General features: G+C 36.3%; 1 protein-coding gene across 3 annotated transcripts in view; it reads right to left on the minus strand.

Moving 5' to 3' along the window:
• Nucleotides 1-21675, minus strand: part of SMCHD1 (structural maintenance of chromosomes flexible hinge domain containing 1) — a 93296-nt gene that overhangs the window by 13761 nt on the left and 57860 nt on the right. For all 3 annotated transcript variants that reach the window (XM_070747592.1, XM_070747594.1, XM_070747593.1), the window contains 14 exons: nucleotides 20392-20480; nucleotides 19071-19189; nucleotides 18034-18201; nucleotides 15704-15826; nucleotides 15289-15368; nucleotides 14210-14367; nucleotides 13095-13195; nucleotides 11254-11315; nucleotides 10649-10736; nucleotides 9304-9435; nucleotides 8095-8247; nucleotides 7227-7353; nucleotides 5193-5312; nucleotides 1772-1857 (listed from right to left, as the gene is read on the minus strand). In XM_070747592.1, the coding sequence (XP_070603693.1) occupies nucleotides 1772-1857; nucleotides 5193-5312; nucleotides 7227-7353; nucleotides 8095-8247; nucleotides 9304-9435; nucleotides 10649-10736; nucleotides 11254-11315; nucleotides 13095-13195; nucleotides 14210-14367; nucleotides 15289-15368; nucleotides 15704-15826; nucleotides 18034-18201; nucleotides 19071-19189; nucleotides 20392-20480 (1606 nt within the window). The remainder of the gene's footprint in view (nucleotides 1-1771; nucleotides 1858-5192; nucleotides 5313-7226; nucleotides 7354-8094; nucleotides 8248-9303; nucleotides 9436-10648; nucleotides 10737-11253; nucleotides 11316-13094; nucleotides 13196-14209; nucleotides 14368-15288; nucleotides 15369-15703; nucleotides 15827-18033; nucleotides 18202-19070; nucleotides 19190-20391; nucleotides 20481-21675) is intronic.

A 21675-nucleotide genomic window follows, 5' to 3' on the forward strand; every position in this document is an offset into this window, starting at 1 on the left:
AAATATGTTATTATCGAAATAACAAAACATATAAACCATTTACAAAGATACAATTAATTTAAAGCTCTAGTGACTTTTTATCTCACTTAAGCAAGCCTCCAATGGACAATAGTAAAATTCATTGTTTTTTTCTAAAAACAACCTGGAAATATAGTTCATATTGATATTACTTTATCAATTAACTGGCAGCCATGGGATTGGGGCTGTACTTCCCTTTTACTTTTTGAACTACTCTTAGAAATTGGTTTTATATTTGAAAATGTAACAAAGAAGTGTTAATTCAATTAGATAAAAGAATTACAATAAAAAAGAGTACAAAGCAGGAGGAAAATCAAAATGTGTAAGGGGTGTAAATAGACGAAAATTAAAACAAATTAAGTGAGGTATTATGACCTCTAAATGAAACTCAAAATTCTTCAAACCTGGAATATAAGCATATAACAGTATTAGCACTGAAATATGAAAGTTGCAATCTTATGAAAACAAGACCCCACATTATCTTTGACAATTATTTTAAAACTAATTTACATAGCGTATCTATTTTGATGGGGGGGGGGGGGGTTGCATTTAGATCAGTGGTGACTTCTACCTCAGGGATCCTCAAGCTTGGCAACTGTTCTGTCGGGCTCTCTGGTAGAATCCTCCCAAAAATTCACAGGTATAAATTTCAGACACACACACGTTTGAAAATTCAAAACAATGTTCTTTATAATGAAAATTCACTTAAACTAAGCCCTCTTTTGGTATAGCAAAGAGCACTCGTCTCCAAACAAACTGGTAATTTGTAAAAGTCCCTTCTCAGTCCTGTGATACTTTGCTTGCAGCTGTGAGGCAATTCAAAGTCCTTCTTTCACAAAGTGAAACACACTTTGCTCTGGTTTAGTTTCAAAATGGGGAAAAATCAGCACACAAAAAGCCAAAGTCAGGAAATCAGTCACAAAACACAACGATCAGATAATCCTCCACAATGGCCAAACCCACAGGCTGCTCTTTATAGAAGCCTCACTAATTACCACAGCCCCACCCAACCACAGGTGGCCTCATTTTCTTTGATAATAATCTCTCAGTTGTTGTTGCCTCTGAACGCTCTCCTAATGCGTGGTTGTATCATTAACTCTTGTTCTGAATCCAAGGAGGAGCTAGATAATTGATCTCCTTCTGAGCTGTCTGCCACACTCTCCTCCTCCCTGTCACTCATGTCTTCTTGGTCAGAGGAGCCTTCATCATCAGATTCCACCGTGGGCAAAACAGGCCTGCAGCATGTGGATGTCTCCCCCACATCCACAGTCCTTGGGGCAGGAGCTGGGCCAGAGCTAACCACAACAGCAACCATCTTGCAATTATGGCCTTTGCAATCTCCCCTTATAAAACTGTGTTTTATAATGTTTTTGCCAAAACCCAGCATTTGCTTCCAATTTTTGGCAAACCCAGTCCATTCAAAACCATTGGTTTGCTTTATGACCACGGTATGCTTAATGACTGTGGTGATCAGTTTATAATTGTGGCATTTACATTAATTTACATTAATAACTGCTGTGAAAAAGGGCATAAAATAAGGTTGGCTGTGTGGGTGATCTGTCTTACAACTGTCACAACTTATAACTGATAAGTTGAGGCAGTCAAGGACTACTTGTATTAAAGTCAGGCTACTGTGTCAGCACATCCGTCTGTGTACAAGAACAAGAGGTTTATTATATCTCTTTGAATACGATTATCCTACATGAAAATTTGGATGATTAAAAATGAATAAAAATTAAGAAAATTAAATTACCTCATTGGCCTGAGTTATGTCAATCTGACGTACTTTCAGTTTATCCGTGAGGTCTAGCACCTTTCCTCTAGCTTCGTTTACTTGGCCTGGAAAATAAATCAGCATAACAACTTGGACTAAAAGTTGACTTCACTGCTTAGTGAAAGCAGCATCAGATAAAAACTAAAACCATATTTTCTAGCCTGAGGTTTAAAATGGAATTTTATTGATTTTTTTTTTCAACATTAATGCAGGAACATTTTAATCATAATTTTATATATATTTTTTTAAAAAATGGTTTTTATTGAAGTTTTTCAAGTTAAAAACAAAACAACACGAGACACAAACAAATAAAATATAATTCCACTAATACAGCTTTACCATCTTTGTTCTATGTTCTCTTTATATGTGGCCAACACTGTCATTGCCCCTCCCCAAATTGTTCCCAGTACTCTAGTTCAATATTATTATTCAATATTATACCCAAAACTTTTTTGCCCAATCATTGTTCCTTTTACGGTTTCATCCTCCATTTTATGTTTTAGCAAACAATTATAAACCTTAGTAATAATTTTTTTCATCCATGCCTGTCAAAATATTATCAATTTATTTTTGTTCATTTTGAAAGCCATGTTGCTCTAAGTCCTTTTAAAATTTTGTTTGGATCTGTATGTAGGGCCACCAGTCTATTTTGGTTCCTTGTATTTGTAAGTCTGGATTTGATTTTAATTTCCCTTATTCGTCTAGTAATTCCCTATATGTAACTATTTCATCTAAATCTATGATGCTTGGAGAAATAAATGCTTCCATTGTTGAAATCCATTGCAAAATCTTTATATAGAAATTTTGCTTAATTTTCCTCAAACCTCAATTAATACATCTCTTACTTGATGTCTTTGGAAATAATTTGTTTTATTCTTTCTTTCCCATAAAAATACATGCCAGCCTCATTGTAGATCATGTCCTCCAATTACTAATATTATCTTGTTTTTTAAGATTATCCATTCTTTGATCCATGTTGCCGCAGCTGCCTGATAATATAGTTTCCAGTCCGGTAAGCCCAAAAAACCCCTGTAAAAGTGTACACTTTATTCAGGCTTTTTTCCCTTGCCAAATGAATTTTAACACTGTTTTATTTAGTTAGAAACATAGAAGACTGACGGCAGAAAAAGACCCCATGGTCCATCTAGTCTGCCCTTTTACTATTTCCTGTATTTTATCTTACAATGGATATATGTTTATCCCAGGCATGTTTAAATTCGGTTACTGTGGATTTACCAACCACGTCTGCTGGAAGTTTGTTCCAAGGATCTACTACTCTTTCAGTAAAATAATACTTTCTCATGTTGCCTTTGATCTTTCCCCCAACTAACTTCAGATTGTGTCCCCTTGTTCTTGTGTTCACTTTCCTGTTAAAAACACTTCCCTCCTGAACCCTATTTAACCCTTTAACATATTTAAATGTTTCGATCATGTCCCCCCTTTTCCTTCTGTCTTCCAGTTCTTCAAGAATATTTTATTTAATTTTATTGGAATTGTTTGGAATAAATATAAAAATTTGAGTAAAATATTCATTTTAATACCTTTTAAAGTAGTATTAACACTTCACGTGATCTTGATTGTATTCCTCTGTGCAGCCTAGAACTGTGCTGGCTTTTCTGGCAGCTGCTGCACAGTGCTGGATGCCATCATATTTAAATGGTTGTCCACTAGGACTCCAAGTTCCCTCTCACAGTTTCTACTCTCACAGTACTTGGAAACTGTTTAGTTTAGTTTAGTTTATTTAGATTTGTATGCCGCCCCTTTCCGAAGATTCGGGGCGGCTAACAATAAAAAATAATGTAACAAATCTAATATTAAAAAGTAATCTAAAAAACTCCAATTTAAGAGACCAATCATACCAACAAACATACCATCTATAAATTCTATAAGCCTAGGGGAAAGGGAGAAAAAGTTTTCAATTCCCCCATGCCTGACGACAGAGGTGGGTTTTAAGGAGCTTGCGAAACGCAAGGAGGGTGGGGGCAACTCTGATATCTGGGGGGAGCTGGTTCCAGAGGGTCGGGGCCGCCACAGAGAAGGCTCTTCTCCTGGGTCCCGGCAAATGACATTGTTTAGTCGACGGGACCCGGAGAAGGCCAACTCTGTGGGACCTAACTGGTCGCTGGGATTCGTGCGGCAGAACTGTGCATGTTTGATAGGCAGGAACCAACTCAGATTCGGTTCTACCAAGACTGAGTGGCTTTGGGTGTTTGACTCACACAGATCTGGGGAGATTCCATCTTTAATCTTGGATGGGATGGCATTTCCCCTTTCCAGGCTGGCAAACAATCTGAAGGTTCTCCTGGATTCACAGCTTCTGCTTGAAGAGCAGGTGTCAGCTGTGACCAGGAAGACCTTTGTCCAACTCCATCTGGTATACCAGTTGCACCATTTCCCTCATGACCTAGTCACCTCACAGCTTGACTACTGCAATTCATTCTACATGGGACAGTTTGTGAAGACCACCCAGGAGAAATAATCGATACAGACTCTTACGTTTTTGAAAAACTTCCATGAGCGTTATTAAAAAGAACTATGCATAATTTCTTTCAGAGTAAGCAATATTATGGAAAGGGAAAAAAAATAATAGAAGTGATAATAAGCCAAAGCAATTACAGATATGCACAAATATAAACCAAACAAAACAGAAATGTTATTCAGTATAGCAATCCATTTCTTTTTTTCCTTACTTTCACCCCACCCATATATTGATTCATACATTGTTTTTGGTCTTTAAAAATCCTGGTCTTTAAAAATATGTTAATGCATTGTATACATTTCCTAGTTGATGGCACATGGTCAGCAATATTTTGACTTGGTAGGTGATCTTAGCTTCCATGTAAGTTCCATAACTTCCCATATCCTTCAGGTAAAGCTGGACTTTGGTTGGTCTTTAGGTAGCAATAGCATTTACACTTATACACTGTTTCACAGTGCTTTAAACAGCCCTCTCTAAGCGGTTTACAGAGAGTAAGCATATTACCCCCAACAATCTGGGTCCTCATTTTACCAACCTTGGAAAGATGGAAGGCTGAGTCAACCTTGAGCCTACTAAGATTTGATCTGCCAAACTGCTGGCAGCCGGGGATCAGCAGAAATAGCTTGCACTACTGCAATCTAACTACTACACCACCAAGGCTCTATAGATACCCTTATAGGTAAGTACCGTGACCCAAAACCTGATATTATTATGTTTGCAAATAGCAAAAATACTGCATGTGTTGGAGCATCCCTAAGGTTACAATCAACTTTAGATCTTCTCCATCTTATTAAAAATGACTGAAAAACCTGCATATAAAATATGTTCATTGATGAAACATCAAAATCAGTTACCTGAGAACAATGTGGCTTGTTTGCAAAATTACATGTACATTGAATAGAATTTCCTTACAGTACTTACATTCTATTTCAGCAATAAGCTGATTCTTAGCTTCAAACCAATCTTCAAATAGACGTATTGCCTGTAAAATGCCGTCTTTGTTTTTTGTAAGATCTGCCATCTGCTTATGACTCTCATAATCTAAAGACAGGGAAAATAATTCATTTTTCCGCTCCAATAACAGATACACATACAATGAATTAATTAAAGAAGATACAATAAGAGAATATAAGAGTTAGAAGGGATCTTGAAAGTCTTCTAGTCCAACCTCCTGCTCAAGCAGGAGATCCTATCATTCTGGACAAATTGCTGTCCAATCTCTTCTTAAAAGCCTCCAGTGTTGGAGCATTCACAACTTCTGAGGGCAAGCTGTTCCACTAATTAATTGTTCTCACTGTCAGGAAATTTTTCCTTAGTTCTAGATTGGTTCTCTCCTTGATTAGTTTCTATTCATCCTGCCTTCCGTTGCTTTGTAAAATAGATTGACCCCCATCTTTTTTGTGGCAGCCCTTCAAATATTGGAACACTGCTATCATGTCACCCTTAGTCCTTCTTTACACTAGAGTAGACATACCCAATTCCTGCAACAATTCTTCGTACGTTATAGTCTCCTTCCCCTAATACAGTGGTACCTTGGTTCTCGACCACAATCCGTTCCAGAAGTGTGGTCGAGAACCGATTTGGTCGAGAACCGAATTAATTCATCCCATAGGAAATAATGGAAATGGATTTAATTGGTTCCCAGCCCATTGACTTGCTGGGAACCAATTAAATCTACAGTATTTCCTCTATTTCCTAAGGGATAAAGATCTGAGAGGACGGGGTGAGAGAGAATGGGAGTCGGAATCCCAACACGCCCCTCCTGGCCACCCTCTTAACAGCCTCCCAGTCTCTACCTTGTAACTGCTCCAAGCTGCAGGAAGGGTAGGGCTAGCTGCAATATCGGCAGCTTCGGGGGGCTCCTTTCCACAGCGGTTCAGTTCGTTACCTCCAGGCAGCTGCACCAACTTTTTCTTTCCCGGCGGCAGCGGCTCCGGTGGCTTCCCTTCGAGGAGCAGCAGCAGCGTCAGGAACGTCACGTGATGAAGGGAAGCCGCCGGAGCCGGGAAAGAAAAAGTTGGTGCAGCTGCCTGGAGGTAATGAACTGAACCGCTGTGGAAAGGAGCCCCCCGAAGCTGCCGGTATTGCAGCCAGCCCTACCCTTCCTGCAGCTTGGAGCAGTTACAAGGTAGAGAGTGGGAGGCTGTTAAGAGGGTGGCCAGGTGGGGCGCGTTGGGATTCCGACTCCCATTCTCTCTCACCCCATCCCCTCAGATCTTTATCCCTTAGGAAATAGAGGAAATACTGTCAATGGGCTGGGAACCAATTAAATCCATTTCCATTATTTCCTATGGGATGAATTAATTCGGTTCTCGACCAAATCAGTTCTCGACCACACTTCTGGAACGGATTGTGGTCGAGAACCAAGGTACCACTGTATTAGGGGAAGGAGACTATAACGTACGAAGAATTGTTGCAGGAATTGGGTATGTCTACTCTAGTGAAAAGAAGGACCAAGGGTGACATGATAGCAGTGTTCCAATATTTGAAGGGCTGCCACAAACAAGAGGGGGGTCAATCTATTTTACAAAGCAACGGAAGGCAGGATGAATAGAAACTAATCAAGGAGAGAACCAATCTAGAACACCTTTTTATATTGTGGTGACCAAAACTGGATGCAATATTCCAAGTACTGTCTTACCAAGGCATTATAAAATGGTACTAATGGTTCATGTAATCTTGATTCTATTTCTCTGTTAATGCAGCATAGGGCTGCATTATTATTATTATTATTATTATTATTATTATTATTATTATTATTATTATTATTATTATTATTATTATTATTATTATCTGCTGCTGCTGCACATTGCTAGTTCACATTGAAGTGATTGTCCAATAGGACTCCAAAATTGCTCTCACAGTAACTGCCATAGAGCCAGGTTCCATACCTGTACATTTGGTTTAGAAGTAGCTTCTTAAACATTATAGAAGAAAAGGATCATTGAAACTCACCATTAGAAAAAAAAAAGGACAAATTATAAGGTTGCAAATATTGTTTTAAAGCAGGTATGATTGGCTCAAATACAAGGTTATACTCAGTTTTATTTCTTCCTGGACAATTTTCTGCTAGCACAAGATCCTGGGGAAAAAAAATTGATTTGCGTTATATATTTAAGAATTATTTACCTAATATGAATATACATTTAATTAGTATACAAGCCCTAACCTTTGTTCAATACTAACAACTTTAAAATCTTTTTCGAAAATAAGTGGCCTGTTATTAATACCACATTTTTAGCAATAAGGAACTTATATTTATCATTCCTTTCAATTTAAAAATAACCCAAACATAATGTCCTCAGAACCAGATCTATACTCTGCTCAGGAACAAAACTAGCAACCCCAAATATTGTTACAGGTAATCCTTGACAGATGGGACTGGAATTCCAATCCTAAATCATTGCAAAGCAAATTATCCTATGCCCCCTTTTTACAAGCCTTTCCAGTGGCAGTCATTAGGCAAATCAATTCTTCCAAAAGATAACATTGCAAATTTGTGACTGCAGGATATTACAACCAATCATAAATGCAACCCAACTGCTACATAACAAAAATATGGTCATGTGACTACAAGGGTGTATAGCATGATAATTTAAGATGGCCCAAAAGTGCTTTCCAGGTCATAAAGCACCTTTACTGAGGAAGCTGAACTCTGAATGGTGGTTAAGCAATAGAATCATGTCCATTTACATTTTCTAAATTACAGTAAAAATTAGGCAAAGAGAGGTAAATATTAAGATAATAATATACACATGAACATAATAGGCTGCTGATTTCCATTCCTGAATTATTTGTTGGAAGATTATTTAAGGAGACTCACCTCAATTTCAACCTTTCCGTTGTGAAAAGGAAAATCAACTGTTCTTCTATTACCCTGAAACACGGGAATATTAATGTCTTTCTCAGTTGAACTTTCTATTTTTGCTACAATTTTCCCATGTAAATCATTTCCTGTAGGGTTTTTGTATTTATCCTTAAATTAAGAAGACATTTAAATTAGAATTGACTTTTAAAAAAATGTTCAATACATATCTTAAAGCTTTTATGAAATGGAGCTATATTTGGAGTTGGTATTCAATTTTCTTATGGTACTATATTTTGAATTTTACAGAACACCATCCACAGACTGCAAGGTCCTGAGTTTAACATGAAAATTATAATTAAAAAAAAAACATTTTATTAAAGATTAGACTTAGAAAAAATAAAAATAGAAACAAAATTGAAAAAAGTGCAGAAAAGAAAAAAAGTGGGGGGAAAACCCTATGTAAGTAACTTTCCTCTTAATCATGAAATGCATGAACAATTTTGGTAATGATTCACCATGTCTTAAAAATATAACAAATGCTGTCTACATTCTATAACTCATCTCTTAGATTATGTAAAAAACAAACAAATCTTAAACTTTATTGTTCATTCCTAGTCAGCCAAAGTCCATTTAGGGCTGCAGAAATAACTGCATATTTATTTTAACTTTGATCAAATAAACCATCTCTATATCCTTTTCCTATACTTTTAATAGTCATGGTTTTTAATCCCTTCAAATAATGTCCCACAAACTTGATTACTTTTCATCTTCTCTTTGTCTCCTCTCAGTAAATCCTTCAAAACTTTAATAAACCCCTTTAAATAATATTTGCTTAAATGATGTGGGCTAACAAAAATTGTTTTTCTTCTTTCTCTCTACTTTGATATCATCTCTGTATGGACTGCAAAGCAACACAGTAATCTTTTTACAGACGTATAAAATGTCTATAAAATGTCACAGTGATCATGAAGGTTTGGAAAATTCCATTTGGTTCAAAAATACTTAAAAAGTAAACCTTAACAAACTGCCCTGATTTGACTTTGGATTTTTTTGAATCTGATACAGATCTCACCTATTTATATGTATATGTGTATAGATTATGTATGTATGAATTATGTTGGTAATAGAGGGGCGGCATACAAATCTAATAAATAATAATAATAATAATAATAGTAATAATAATAATAATAACAACTCCATTTTAAACAAAATTCAATTAATCACCGTTAAAATGAAAATCAAGTTCTCAACAAGCCTCCGACTGCCTATCTCCTGAACATTAGAAACAGCAGGGGTATTTGGCGGAGTTTGTGGCTTCAACAGTGCTGGTTTGTTTGGCACCACATCAGCGATAATCTTGCGGGGAAAAACAACAAAAATATATAGAGACTTAATGTACAATATAGAAATTTATCTACAACATTAGTTCTAATTGCAGAAGCATCCATACGTATCCTTGTCATATTTCACTCATTTCTAGCCTGGGTCTATGAAGCAATTGGCTATGTATTATTACTCTAGTATCACTGTTGAAATTGTGCTGCTTGTTGGTTTGCATAAAATACACTGCAATCTATTTTAAAATAATTTGTCCAAAATGCTTAAGTAATTTTGTTTAAATTTATGTTTTTATTCATTGTAGCTTTTTTAAAACCACAAAACATATATAACAGAAAATAGTAGCAACAATTGATTAATTCATTTCCTTAAATTTCATCATTGGCCACACAATGAACTGACTTCCTTTGTACAAATACTTTTTGAGAATGTTATTTGCATTTACTCACTGTTTCATAAACTAGCAATGGACTAGAAACATACCCAACAGAATTAAGTATTTATGACTTTTTATGTTACTTATTGAAAACTATAGACTGTCTTTGGCAAGACTGATTTCTTAGTGACCCTTTAAAGTTACGAAGAACCCCAAAAAAGTACTTAGAACCCAGAGATGATCTTTTAACAACCGACATGGTTACACCTTAAATCTGGGCTTACCTGAGATTGTAAATTGAGGACTACATGTATCAACAAATAGACAAGCGCAGACACTAAATTTATGTAAGAAATCTCACAGAGATTTGTATTTTTCCTATTCCCTTACATAGTCTTGTCCTCTGATAACGTTGGAAAGAGGACAATACTGTACTTCCTTTATCCATATCAAGCCACAGAAGAATGAATGAAAATCCCAACTTCTTCACCTTGCCAGCTTAAATTCTTCAAATCCAATTGAAACAAATTCTGATTCTTTGATCCAGAATACATGTGACACATATATGCTAGACATCAAAAATCCCCCAATAAAGGTGGACTACTAACTAACCAACTTCATTAGTTTTTGATAAAATTAAATCAGGTGATACCATTGGAGCCAATTTTAAATCAAGCAACCTTATTAAACTGGGTTTTTAAAAAGCTGTATCCTTCACCAAGAAATCTAAAACCAATAAAGGTGTCAATTGATTAGATGAACTTTGAGTATATATTTTTAAATTTCTGAATCTAATAAAGATAATACTTTCTTATGCATGCTAAAAAAACAATACGTATTATGTCAAAAGCTCACCTTTTTACTGGTAAGAACACTTGTTTTGTCAATTGTAAATATAAATTGGATGCTGTATTTGTTTGCTTTTTCTGGAACCATTTCATTCCTAAATTATAAACACTAATGTTAGTATTTCTTTAAAAATGGTCTGTTGTGTGGATATTTGGGTGGTTCAGGATGTGGAATTTGTGGCGAGTGGGGCATGTTTTATGTGTGTTGGACCTGATCTTTAGACATCATATGTGCATATACATACAATGACAATAAAGGATTGATTGATTGATACCACATTCCTGAAATTCTAATTTTGAGTCCTTAAACTTTCTATTATGTTATTCAAGACTTCCATATCCTTTAATTAATCTCATTAGTTTCAAATAAAATTATACTTTTGAATATATATTTTCAATTTTGAAACTATTCTAGACACAAGTATTTAACATACAACATATCAATACCTAGGTTGAAAAAAAACCACACCTGCAATATTAATTTCTATCTTAATAAAAATGAATTATTACTATCAAACCAAACTATATCTTCAAAAAATTGTTTTGCCTGGTTACAATTTTTTGTATGCATCATAATATTAGAACTACTATAAAATAATATTATTTGTTAACCTGAAGCAAAAAAGGCCGTCATCCTTGTCATTGTTTGCTTTGGTACACTTACATGTTGTAATCTAAAAAAAAAGAAAACAGAAAAAAGATAGTGAAAGAAAGCCATATTATATATGTTAGCATTTAAAAGTAATTTTATTAATTAATTGTATTTATTAATTTAATTCAGTTACTTTGAATCCTTCAGAATCTAAATAAATACAATTATATATATTATTTTAACTAAAGAATACAAAGAATCTAAAAAGTGTATAATATAAATGAAGCTCATTTTTTAAAATTTTAGTTGAAATCAAATCAATAGATTATCTTAAAAGACCAAAGTTCAATGTTAATTATGTTGATATTTAGGTTAAAGAAAATGTAAAGTAAAATGCATACAGAACAAATTCATACAACCCTTACAATTAATGGGGATATAGCAATTGGAGAGGAAAGAAAGAAAGAAAGAAAGAAAGAAAGAAAGAAAGAAAGAAAGAAAGAAAGAAGTTAGGAAGGAAGGAAGACAGAAAGATGGTAGGAAGGCAGGCAGGCAGACAGAAAAAGAAAGGGGGGGAGGGAAGAAGTAAAGAAGAAGGAAAGAAGGAAGAAAAGAAAGACAGACAGAAAAAGAAAAGGGGGGAAGAAAAAAAGAAGAAGGAAGGAAGGAAGGAAGGAAGGAAGGAAGGAAGGAGAGAGACAGAAAGAAAATAAGAAAGAAAGAAAGAAAGACCTATGACCACAATTGAGCCCAAAATTTTGGTTGTGAAGCAAAAGCATTGTTAAGTGAGAACCACCACATTTTACTCAATCCATTACATTTCCTAGCTCTAACAATGATGTGCAAGCTAGGGAAGTAAATCTGAAGGCATGTGTAATGTAGTTATGGTTAAATGTGTGACAGAAAGTGGACTCTGGGCTTGTTTTTTCTATCACAGTAAAGTGAGGTTGAATGTATCATAATTTTACAAGAGCTCTCTCTCTCTCTCGTATATCACACACATACAGTTTATATAGTAGATAATGTATATTTTGTGTGCCTGTGTGTAATATGTATGTACACATATGGCATATATACATAGAATTAAATAGTATATTTTGGATGTTCAGTAATAGTAAATAGATAGGGAAATTGTATCTCTTTGAGGCAAGAAGAGGCCAGATACCCTACCCCTACCCCTAACCCAAACCAGCGGGAGCAGCGGGGGATTGTGGCAAGTACTTGCATTTTTTTTGTCTATACCTGCCTTGGGGGGGCATATACCTGTTTACCCTCTTTTAAACTTACAAAGCTAGTTTACTGGTTTTCTTCGAAATAAATATTCTAAAACATTTAATCTACTGGCTAATTGATGCCTCAATTGATGTAATTTTATTGATTTCCATTTTTATAAGTTACCAGTAGCCGCTGCATTTCCACCCTCGACTTATACTCGAGTCAATAAATTTTCCCCGTTTTTGTGGTAAAAGTAGGTGCCTCGGCTTATAATTGGGTCGACTTATAATCAAGTACATACGGGTATTTAATGTATGTAGTCTGCTTATTTGAAGTACTGCTCACATCTCTGAGATATTAGCTGGATATCTTCTAACTCCACGTTTTCCTATGTGTATCCTATGTAACTCTTAGAGGCAGCACAGCTTACTCCTTGACACCTAACAATATGTTCATTCCAACACTGAAATTTCTTTTATGGAATCTGATCTATTACTAAACAAGGCAATATTGTGATGGAATATGATGGAAAAAGTAACATAGTTATCCATAAATTGATGGATAGGTTTAGCTGGAACTAAATTTGCATAGATATGTAATGTTTCTGTCTTTCTATCGTTTGCACACATTGTTTCCTGTTACTTACATTTTTATCATTGTATATTTCCTTGATTTTCATAGCAATCCTTCCTGGATTTATATTTTTAATATTGTTGCCATCTTCAGAAATAACACTAACCATGAAATCTGCATGAGAGAAGAACATGTATTTTCGCAAATGTTGCTAAACTTAACTTCCAAATTAAAACTCTGAAGAAAATTTTACTAGTCAGAAATACATGTAAAAGAATGTAGGAAACTGATAAGGATACAATGATGATGTATATTCCATAAAAATCACTATATTCCCAGACACTTAATGACATCACCTCATAGCCAAAGCATCCAGTGCCATAACCCAGAATAGGCAATAGCACAGACTTAAATATTGCTTAAGAACATAAGAAGGGCCATACTGAATCGGGCCAAAGCCCATCGAGTCCAGCATTCTGTGTCACACAGTGGCCCACCAATTGTCCATGGGGATCTTGAGCAGAAAGAGAAGGCAAAACCCTCTCTTTCCCTTGATCCCCAACAAAAGGAGCTGCTCCTTTCGAAGTAGGGAAAAGACATCTCCAAAGTACCTAAAACAATGAAAAAATACTAAAACAACTACTGAAGAAGTGCCCACAGACTCCTACCGTGAAGGACTTCTAGCAGAAAGCCTCCACAAAGCTCAGCTGGAAGAAAGCTGCAAGATTTCAATCAAAAAACAATATTCCTAATCCCTATAGATAAATGATTTTCAGAGTTTGGAGTTTTAGATTTGGTATTGGATTATAAACTGTTCTTAGTGCTACTTCAATGTACGTCATGACAATTATTGCTTCTTTCCATAGGCCTATCCCTAATCTTTCAATCACACTTAATATACTTGGTCCTATGGAGCAGAAAAAAATGTTTTAAGCAACCTAAATTCAGATCTATCCATATGACACTTCAATGTAAATACATTTAGTACTAAGACATCAGCAGACTGCTGTGTTAAGTGATAGAGAAACAGCCATTTTATAATCTAAAAATGACATTGATATGATAAACTATCTTTTAAAAGACAGCCAAAAATATTCTGTTGAAAAATAAGAAATAAAAGACAAGAAAAAGCATTCCAACTTTCTAACAGTTATCATTAGAAAATTTAAAAAATGTTAAAGCACTCACCAGGAAAAGTGCTTCCAGCAGTGAAGATAGCTTTCTCATCATATATAATATTTAAACGTACAGGTTTCTCTGGGTCAGGCAAAACATTTATTTTGATCACTGGACTGCTTAGTTCATTCTTGTTATATAAGGCCTGGAACTGCAAGGTATACTCTCCTCTGAAATACAATTAAACATCAATATAGTTCTACTGAAGGCTTCAACATTTTAAATAGAAATATAAGAGTTCCAATGTATAGTAGTCTTTGACTTATACAGCCATTTTTTACAACTGGTACAGTATCCGCTTTTGGCGAACCCTTTTTTCCTCGGGCGCCAAAATAATGTGTGTGAGCGCTATTGCGCATGCACGCGTGCCCACACCCATAATTCAATGCCTGAGGAGGGCAAAAACAGCTTCCCCCACCCCTGGAAGGCGGAAATGGCCTGTTTCTCAACTTCTGGTGGGCCCAGTAGGTTCATGTTTCACTCTCCCCAGGCTCCAAAGGCTTCCCTGGAGCCAGGGGAAGGTAAAAACTCCCTCCCCCATCCCCCGGAGGTTCTCTGGAAGCCAAAAACACCCTCCCAGAGCCTCTGTGTGAGCCAAAAATCAGCTGGCCGGCACACACATGCACGTTGGACCTGAGCTAGGACAACGGCTCATGTGCCAGCAGATATGGCTCCACGTACCACCTGTGGCACCCATGCCATAGGTTCGCCATCACTGATATAGGATATGATAGCTGATATATTAAATTAACATGAAACAAATTAAAAAATATACAAAATCTACTTTTATGGTTTTCAAATGATCAACATTCAATCTGTTCATCTTGGCTTCATGTCTTGCAATATTTGCTGTTTAAACAAAATTTGTAATGTTTGCAGTCATGTGATTTTGTTTCTTTGAATCTTGTTTTTCTTGTAGCTTAATTGTTGGTATTGTTCCTGCTTATCATCACTTTCCATTTATAATACATACAGAATTAGGGAGAACTATTTTTAAAATAAATACATAAGTTTCTATGCCTTCATGGGCGGACTGTTAAATATATATTTTAAGCATATTCTGAATAATAGAAAGAATTTTAATCACTTACATAGGAGCATGAATAGTAAGAACTCCAAAGCTTGCTCTACCAGTTTCATCTGTTTTATACAGGGTATTTGAAGGAAAAATCTGGGGGAAAAATATTTCTTCTCATGACAAAATACTCATGATAAATCTTATTAAATAACATTTTTCATATTTATTCTTGGCCTCCCAGTAAAATGCCATATTCTGGAAATGATTTATTATGAACATGTTATATTGTTTTTTTCCTCTAGTTGTATTTTTGTATCAGTTTTATATATTTGATATGCATAATTAACTTAATCAATGAAGTTTTATCTATCTAGTCAAATAATTCAGCAGGAAGAAACAAGATGTCATAGAAAATAAACTTTAGGACAATATATGGGCAATCAACCTCTATGGTATAAGGAAGTTGTAATGGGATGTTGTTCACTTACTTTTATATTATCTTTTAAAAGTCTGATACTGACTTTATTTTCAGGAGATGGATTATTCCACTGATCACAGATCTGGATTATAAGAGCCTTTGGTAATTCTTTACCATTAATTACAGATATAGCCTAAAAAAAGATTATTTGGAATTATGTAGACTATATAGCATATGCTATTTCATTCATTAATTGTGAGTATAAATTCAAATTACATTTTTTGTTTTAATGCTCACTTTTATACCAGATAATAAATATATCAAGCTTTCAAGCATAATCAAACCCCATAACACTCAAATTTTACAGATTTGCAAAACTAATAGAATAGAATAGATTAGAATAACAAGTTGGAAGGGACTTTGGAAGTCTTCTAGTCCAATCCCCTGCTTAGGTAGGAAACCCTACAGCACTTTAGACAAATGGTTATCCAACAAACCCATGTTTGACTTTTGATTATTATTTTGTTTGCTTCTAAGTGTTGGCTGATTCATTGCTTGATTATCTTTTTCAGAATTTTCCCTGGTTTTGAAGTTAGGCTGATAGGTCTGTAGTTTCCTGGATCTATTTCCCCCGCTTTTTTGAAGATGGGACGTACATCAGCTCTTTTTCAATCCTCTGGCAGTTCACTGGTGCTCCAGGATTTTTAAAAGACATAGTTCAGTGGTTCTGAGATCTCAAAGTTATCTGCTAGGTTTGTTAAGAACCTTTTGGATCTTCCACTTGGTGCAGAGTTTGTTTCCCAGTTGATGTCAGGGTAGTTAAAATCACCCATTAATATTGTAGTGTGCTTCCTACGTACATTAGTTAGCTGACCAGCAAAAGGTTCATCTATTTCCTCTGTTAGTTTGAGTGGTCTATAGTATAGAGCCATGATGGCGATCATATAGCACGCGTGCCACAGGTGGCACGTGGAGCCATACCAGAGGGCATGCGAGACTTTGCCATGTTTTAGCTCCGGCGCACAATTTTCAGCCTTGAGAAAAACATTTTGTCCTCCGGATGCTTCAGGGAAGCTTCTTTGAAGAGGTTAAAAAAAATTCCCCAATGGACAAACTGGAAGTTCGAAAAAGCACACTTCTGGTCTGTCATTGTTCTGTTTTTTGCACTCCGGAGGGTTTAGGGAAGCTTCTTGAAGCCCTAAAGTGCAAAAAACAGCCAACGGGCAAACCAGAAGTGTATTTCCTGAACTTCTGGTTTGCTGTTGCGCTGGGTTTTTTGCACTCAGGAGGGCTCAGGGAAACTTCCTGAAGCCTCAGAGTGCAAAAAACCAGCACAATGGGCATTTCCAAACTTCCAGTTTGCCCGTTTGGGCATATTTTTCACCTACCAGTCTTCAGAAAGGCCTGTGCACATGCATGCATGGAGGGCAGCACAGGTGATGGTGGTGCGCATGCAGGGGGGAGGGAAGGGGTGTGGGCATGTGCACGCATGCTAGCACACACGCACACACCTCTTTTGGAATGCGAACCAAAAAAGGTTTGCCATCACTGGTAAAGACTTATGGCAATGTCATTTTTCGCCCTTTAATATTGACCCAAATGCATTCAAGATCATTTTCATCATTTCTGTGCTCTATTTCTGTAAAGAAGTAGTTATTTCTTAAATAACTCTAACTTCTCTTTTATTTGGTCTATTTCTTTAATGTTTACTGTCTATAAAACCTGTGTTGTGCCTGACTGCCTCTATTTTCTTGCCACCTGTTTGATTAGTGCACTGTTTGAATGGCACTCATTATTAAATGCTTGGTTTCGGTTGACAGCAAGGTTATTAATCTTACTTGCATAAACATCTATGTTACATGCACTGATAACCCTATTAATTTTAGATTACTGGGGACAGAAATGTTATGAATCAATTAATTCTCTCTCCCCGCTGTTCAGTTTAAACGTTTATCCAGATAATCTGTGAATTTAATGCCAAGTAATTCAGTCCTTTTCTTTGATGGATGCAAACCATCTCTTTTGTACAGTTTTTCACTGGACCGGCTGCAGACATCATGACTAATAAAATCAAAGCCTTCCCTTTTAGCCACACATTAAACTCCGCTACATGCTAGATCCCTTTTTGTTCCTTATATATTGGTAAAACTTCTGAAAATTATTTTGCACATAAAGTAGATCTTTTCAGTACAGATAATTTGTTCCAAGATTTATAATAGCAACAACATTACAGTCTTTATTGGCATTCTTGACTACCTTGTGTCTTGTCTCCCCTGGCAGTAGCACCTGGCAGACATCTGACTCTTTCAAAACCTCCATATCCTTTCCTAAATTTACATCCCTTACAATTGTTAGCACAGCATCATTTGGTTAGTAGTCTATCATATGGCATTGACTTACATTTTCTGGTTTTATCCAGTCCAGAAGATCCAATTTAGCAGGAGGGCCAGCAATCAAACTTAACTTCAGGTAACTGGAGAAATCATGCCAAGCAACATGCAGTTCTTTACCTTCTGGTGGGCCTGGTTCAAATTTAATTCCTTTGATAGAAATAGTTTGTGCATCTTGCTATAAAAATATGCAATAAGAGATAAAGAAAACTTTTTAGGATTTTATGGGGGAAAATTGTAAAAGCATAACAAGAATATGCATATTGCATATTTGGTGTGTTGATAAAAGTTATAATCTGTTTCACAGAAATTTAGATCAAACTCTAGTAACAAATATATCATTTTACGTGCAGTGATATTTAGGAGTTCGGGAACCCTTTTAAATATTAAGTATTTCTACAGAAATATGACCTAAAACCTGATTGGTTTTCCCCAAAGTCCCAAAAGTAGGTAGAGAACCCAATTAACACATTTGTTTTTGAATAATAAAATAGTTTTCCTGGGATTGAAAAGGCATTCTAGCTATCTCTCAATAATCATGTAACTGTAACAGATGTATGACCACAAATAGGACTAAAATATCTGTCATTTAGAGATGTGGTTATTAAATAAATCATCACATGACCAATTGAGTTGTCACATCAATTTTATGACCGTTATACCGATTGTCTTTAAGTGAATCGTAGTTGTTTTGTGAATCTGCCCCCCCTCCCGCTGACTTTGCTTGTTGGAAGCTGGATGGAAAAATTAGAAATGGTGACCACATGTTCCTCAGATACTGTAACTCTCATAAATCCATGTCGACTGCCAATTGACTAAATCATGATCACATACATGACTGCAGGGATGCTGTGAATTTAAGAAGCAGCTGCAAGTTACTGTTTTTCAGTACTGTAATAACTTAGAATGACTTCTAATTGAATGACTGGAGGTCAAGAACTTCTTGTAAGCTGTTTCAGCGATAGAGGTATAAGCTCCTCTCCCTACTTCTTTAAAGCAAAATATATATATATTAATGGATATAATGTGGGATATTAAAAAAAATACCTGCCAAGAAGTTTTCAAATCTGATTTATCCAGCCCATTCCCAGAAATCTTCAAGGCGCTCATACAAGATGGTGTCAGAGACTGAATCTGATTTCCATGCTGATCGGTAATCATTACCTCTTTGTTATATATATAAAAGTACAAATTATAAAAACACTGCAGAACACATTAGAGTTACAAAACAGATTAAAATATTACCATATTTATAATAGGTTATTGTAAACTACATTCTACATAAAGCTAACAGCCCTCCTCGATGTTAAATACAACAGCAATTCCATTTCATGCTTATTCAAGATCTGAAATAGGTTTAACTATGCAAACCGAATGTACATAGCCTAAATGTAATACAGTGATACCTCATCGTACGAACTTAATTGGTTCCGGGACGAGGTTTGTAAGGTGAAACGTTTGTAAGGTGAAACAATGTTTCCCACAGGAATCAATGGAAAAGTGATTAATGCGTGCAAGCCCAAAACTCACCCCTTTTGTCAGCCGAAGCGCCCGTTTTTGCGCTGCTGGGATTTCCCTGAGGCTCCCCTCCATGGGAAACCCCACCTCTGGACTTCCTTGTTTTTGTGATGCTACAAGGGAATCCCAGCAGCGCAAAAACGGGTGGTTCGCTGGCAACGGAAGTCCGGAGGTGGGGTTTCCCAGCGAGGGGAGCCTCAGTGAAATTGCAGCATTGCAAAAACACGGAAGTCCTCGAAACCCCACCTCTGGACTTCCGTGTTTTTGTGAAGCTGTGATTTCGCTGAGGCTCCCCTCGCTGGGAAACCCCACCTCCGGACTTCCGTTGCCAGCGAACCACCCGTTTTTGCGCTGCTGGGATTCCCTTGCAGCATCGCAAAAACACGGAAGTCCAGAGGTGGGGTTTCCCATGGAGGGGAGCCTCAGGGGAATCCTAGTAGTGCAAAAACGGGTGCTTCGCTGGCAACAAAAGTTCGGAGGCGGGGTATTCCAGTGGTGGCGGCTTGGGTTTGTAAGGTGAAAATAGTCTGGAAGAAGAGGCAAAAAAATCTTAAACCCCGGGTTTGTATCTCAAAAAGGTTGTATGACGAGAGGTTTGTAAGATGAGGTATCACTGTATAAGACTAGAATCTTAGTCAAAATGCCATTAAGGCAAACCTAACAGCACTAAATCAAATCAGAATGTGAAGCCAAATGTAAATGTAGATTAATTTTGCATAATATGGACAGATTGGAACTCAAATCTCTTTTGAGAACTGAATGAGTAAATAAAAGCAATACAACTGTAGCTGGTGAATATATTAAGCTGCTAAGGTGTCAGTTTAAAATGTTAAGAGTTACACATACTTACCAATTTCACCTTGCAGTTTTTCACCCATTTGAATTATATTTGATCCTTTAATTTCACATTTGATATGTTTTGGCTTATCAGCAATCGGTCTAGTGAAAAACACAGTGACAGGTTAATATAATTATTTTAAGGAAATAGTTAATCTTTACTGAGATTCAGGCAGGGACATCTGCAGAAATGGGGTAGAAGGAGGAGGGAAATGACAGAATATGTGTGGTGATCTTGTAATGCAAACTCCACATTCTGTCATATACGTTGCATGTGACACTCTACTACAAATACAAAAGGGTAGACCATGCATTCTGGTGTCATGATACATGTTTTATTATTTTGGCATCATTATGGTAACATGCAGGTTCAGATCTTTTTCATCCTGAAAACTACAAACACTATTTATTTATTTATTTATTTATTTATTTATTTATTTATTTATTTATTTATTTATTTATTTATTGGATTTGTATGCCATTGTTTCGTCTTACAAACTATCATGGAGTATACAGTGTTCCCTCAATTTTCGTGGGGGATGCGTTCTGAGACCGCCCGCGAAAGTTGAATTTCCACGAAGTAGAGATGCGGAAGTAAAAACACCATTTTTGGCTATGGACAGTATCACAAGCCATCCCTTAACACTTTAAACCCCTAAATTACAATTTCCCATTCCCTTAATAACCATTTACTCGCCATTATTACTGGTACTCACCATTGAATAAGACACTTAGTGATCCTGATATTTATAAACATAATTATTTATTAACAATTATTTTTTTTTTTGTTATTTATTTGCAAAAATTATTAGTTTGGCGATGACGTATGATGTCATCGGGCAGGAAAAACCATGGTATAGAAAAAAACCCGTGAAGTTTTTTTAATTAATATTTTTTTAAAAACCGTGGTATAGACTATTCGCGAAGTTTGAACCCGCGAAAATTGAGGGAACACTGTATTACATACAAATGACAAGGCCAATCCATAATCCTGTTTATTTCTGTCAATGCACCTCTTTTCCTCGTCCTGAAGCAAGGGTGAAATTCTCCCGATTCGCTTGTGCCTGCCAGTCGTTGGAGAGCCAGTCCACCCACCAGCCATCATTTGGGTTCTTTTACTCTCTATGGATACACAGAATGCTTGGTGCATGCACAGAGGGTAAAAGAACCCAAATGGCAGCATCCGTCAGGTGGGCAGAGCCTCGTGGTCTCTTTTGACCGGCTCTCCAATGACTGACAGGCACGAGCGAACCGGAAGCATTTCACCCATCCTGAAGTGATCTTGTGGTCAAAAAAC

This window comes from Erythrolamprus reginae, chromosome 3 (genome assembly GCF_031021105.1).
Source record: "Erythrolamprus reginae isolate rEryReg1 chromosome 3, rEryReg1.hap1, whole genome shotgun sequence".
Classification (NCBI taxonomy): domain Eukaryota; kingdom Metazoa; phylum Chordata; class Lepidosauria; order Squamata; family Dipsadidae; genus Erythrolamprus; species Erythrolamprus reginae.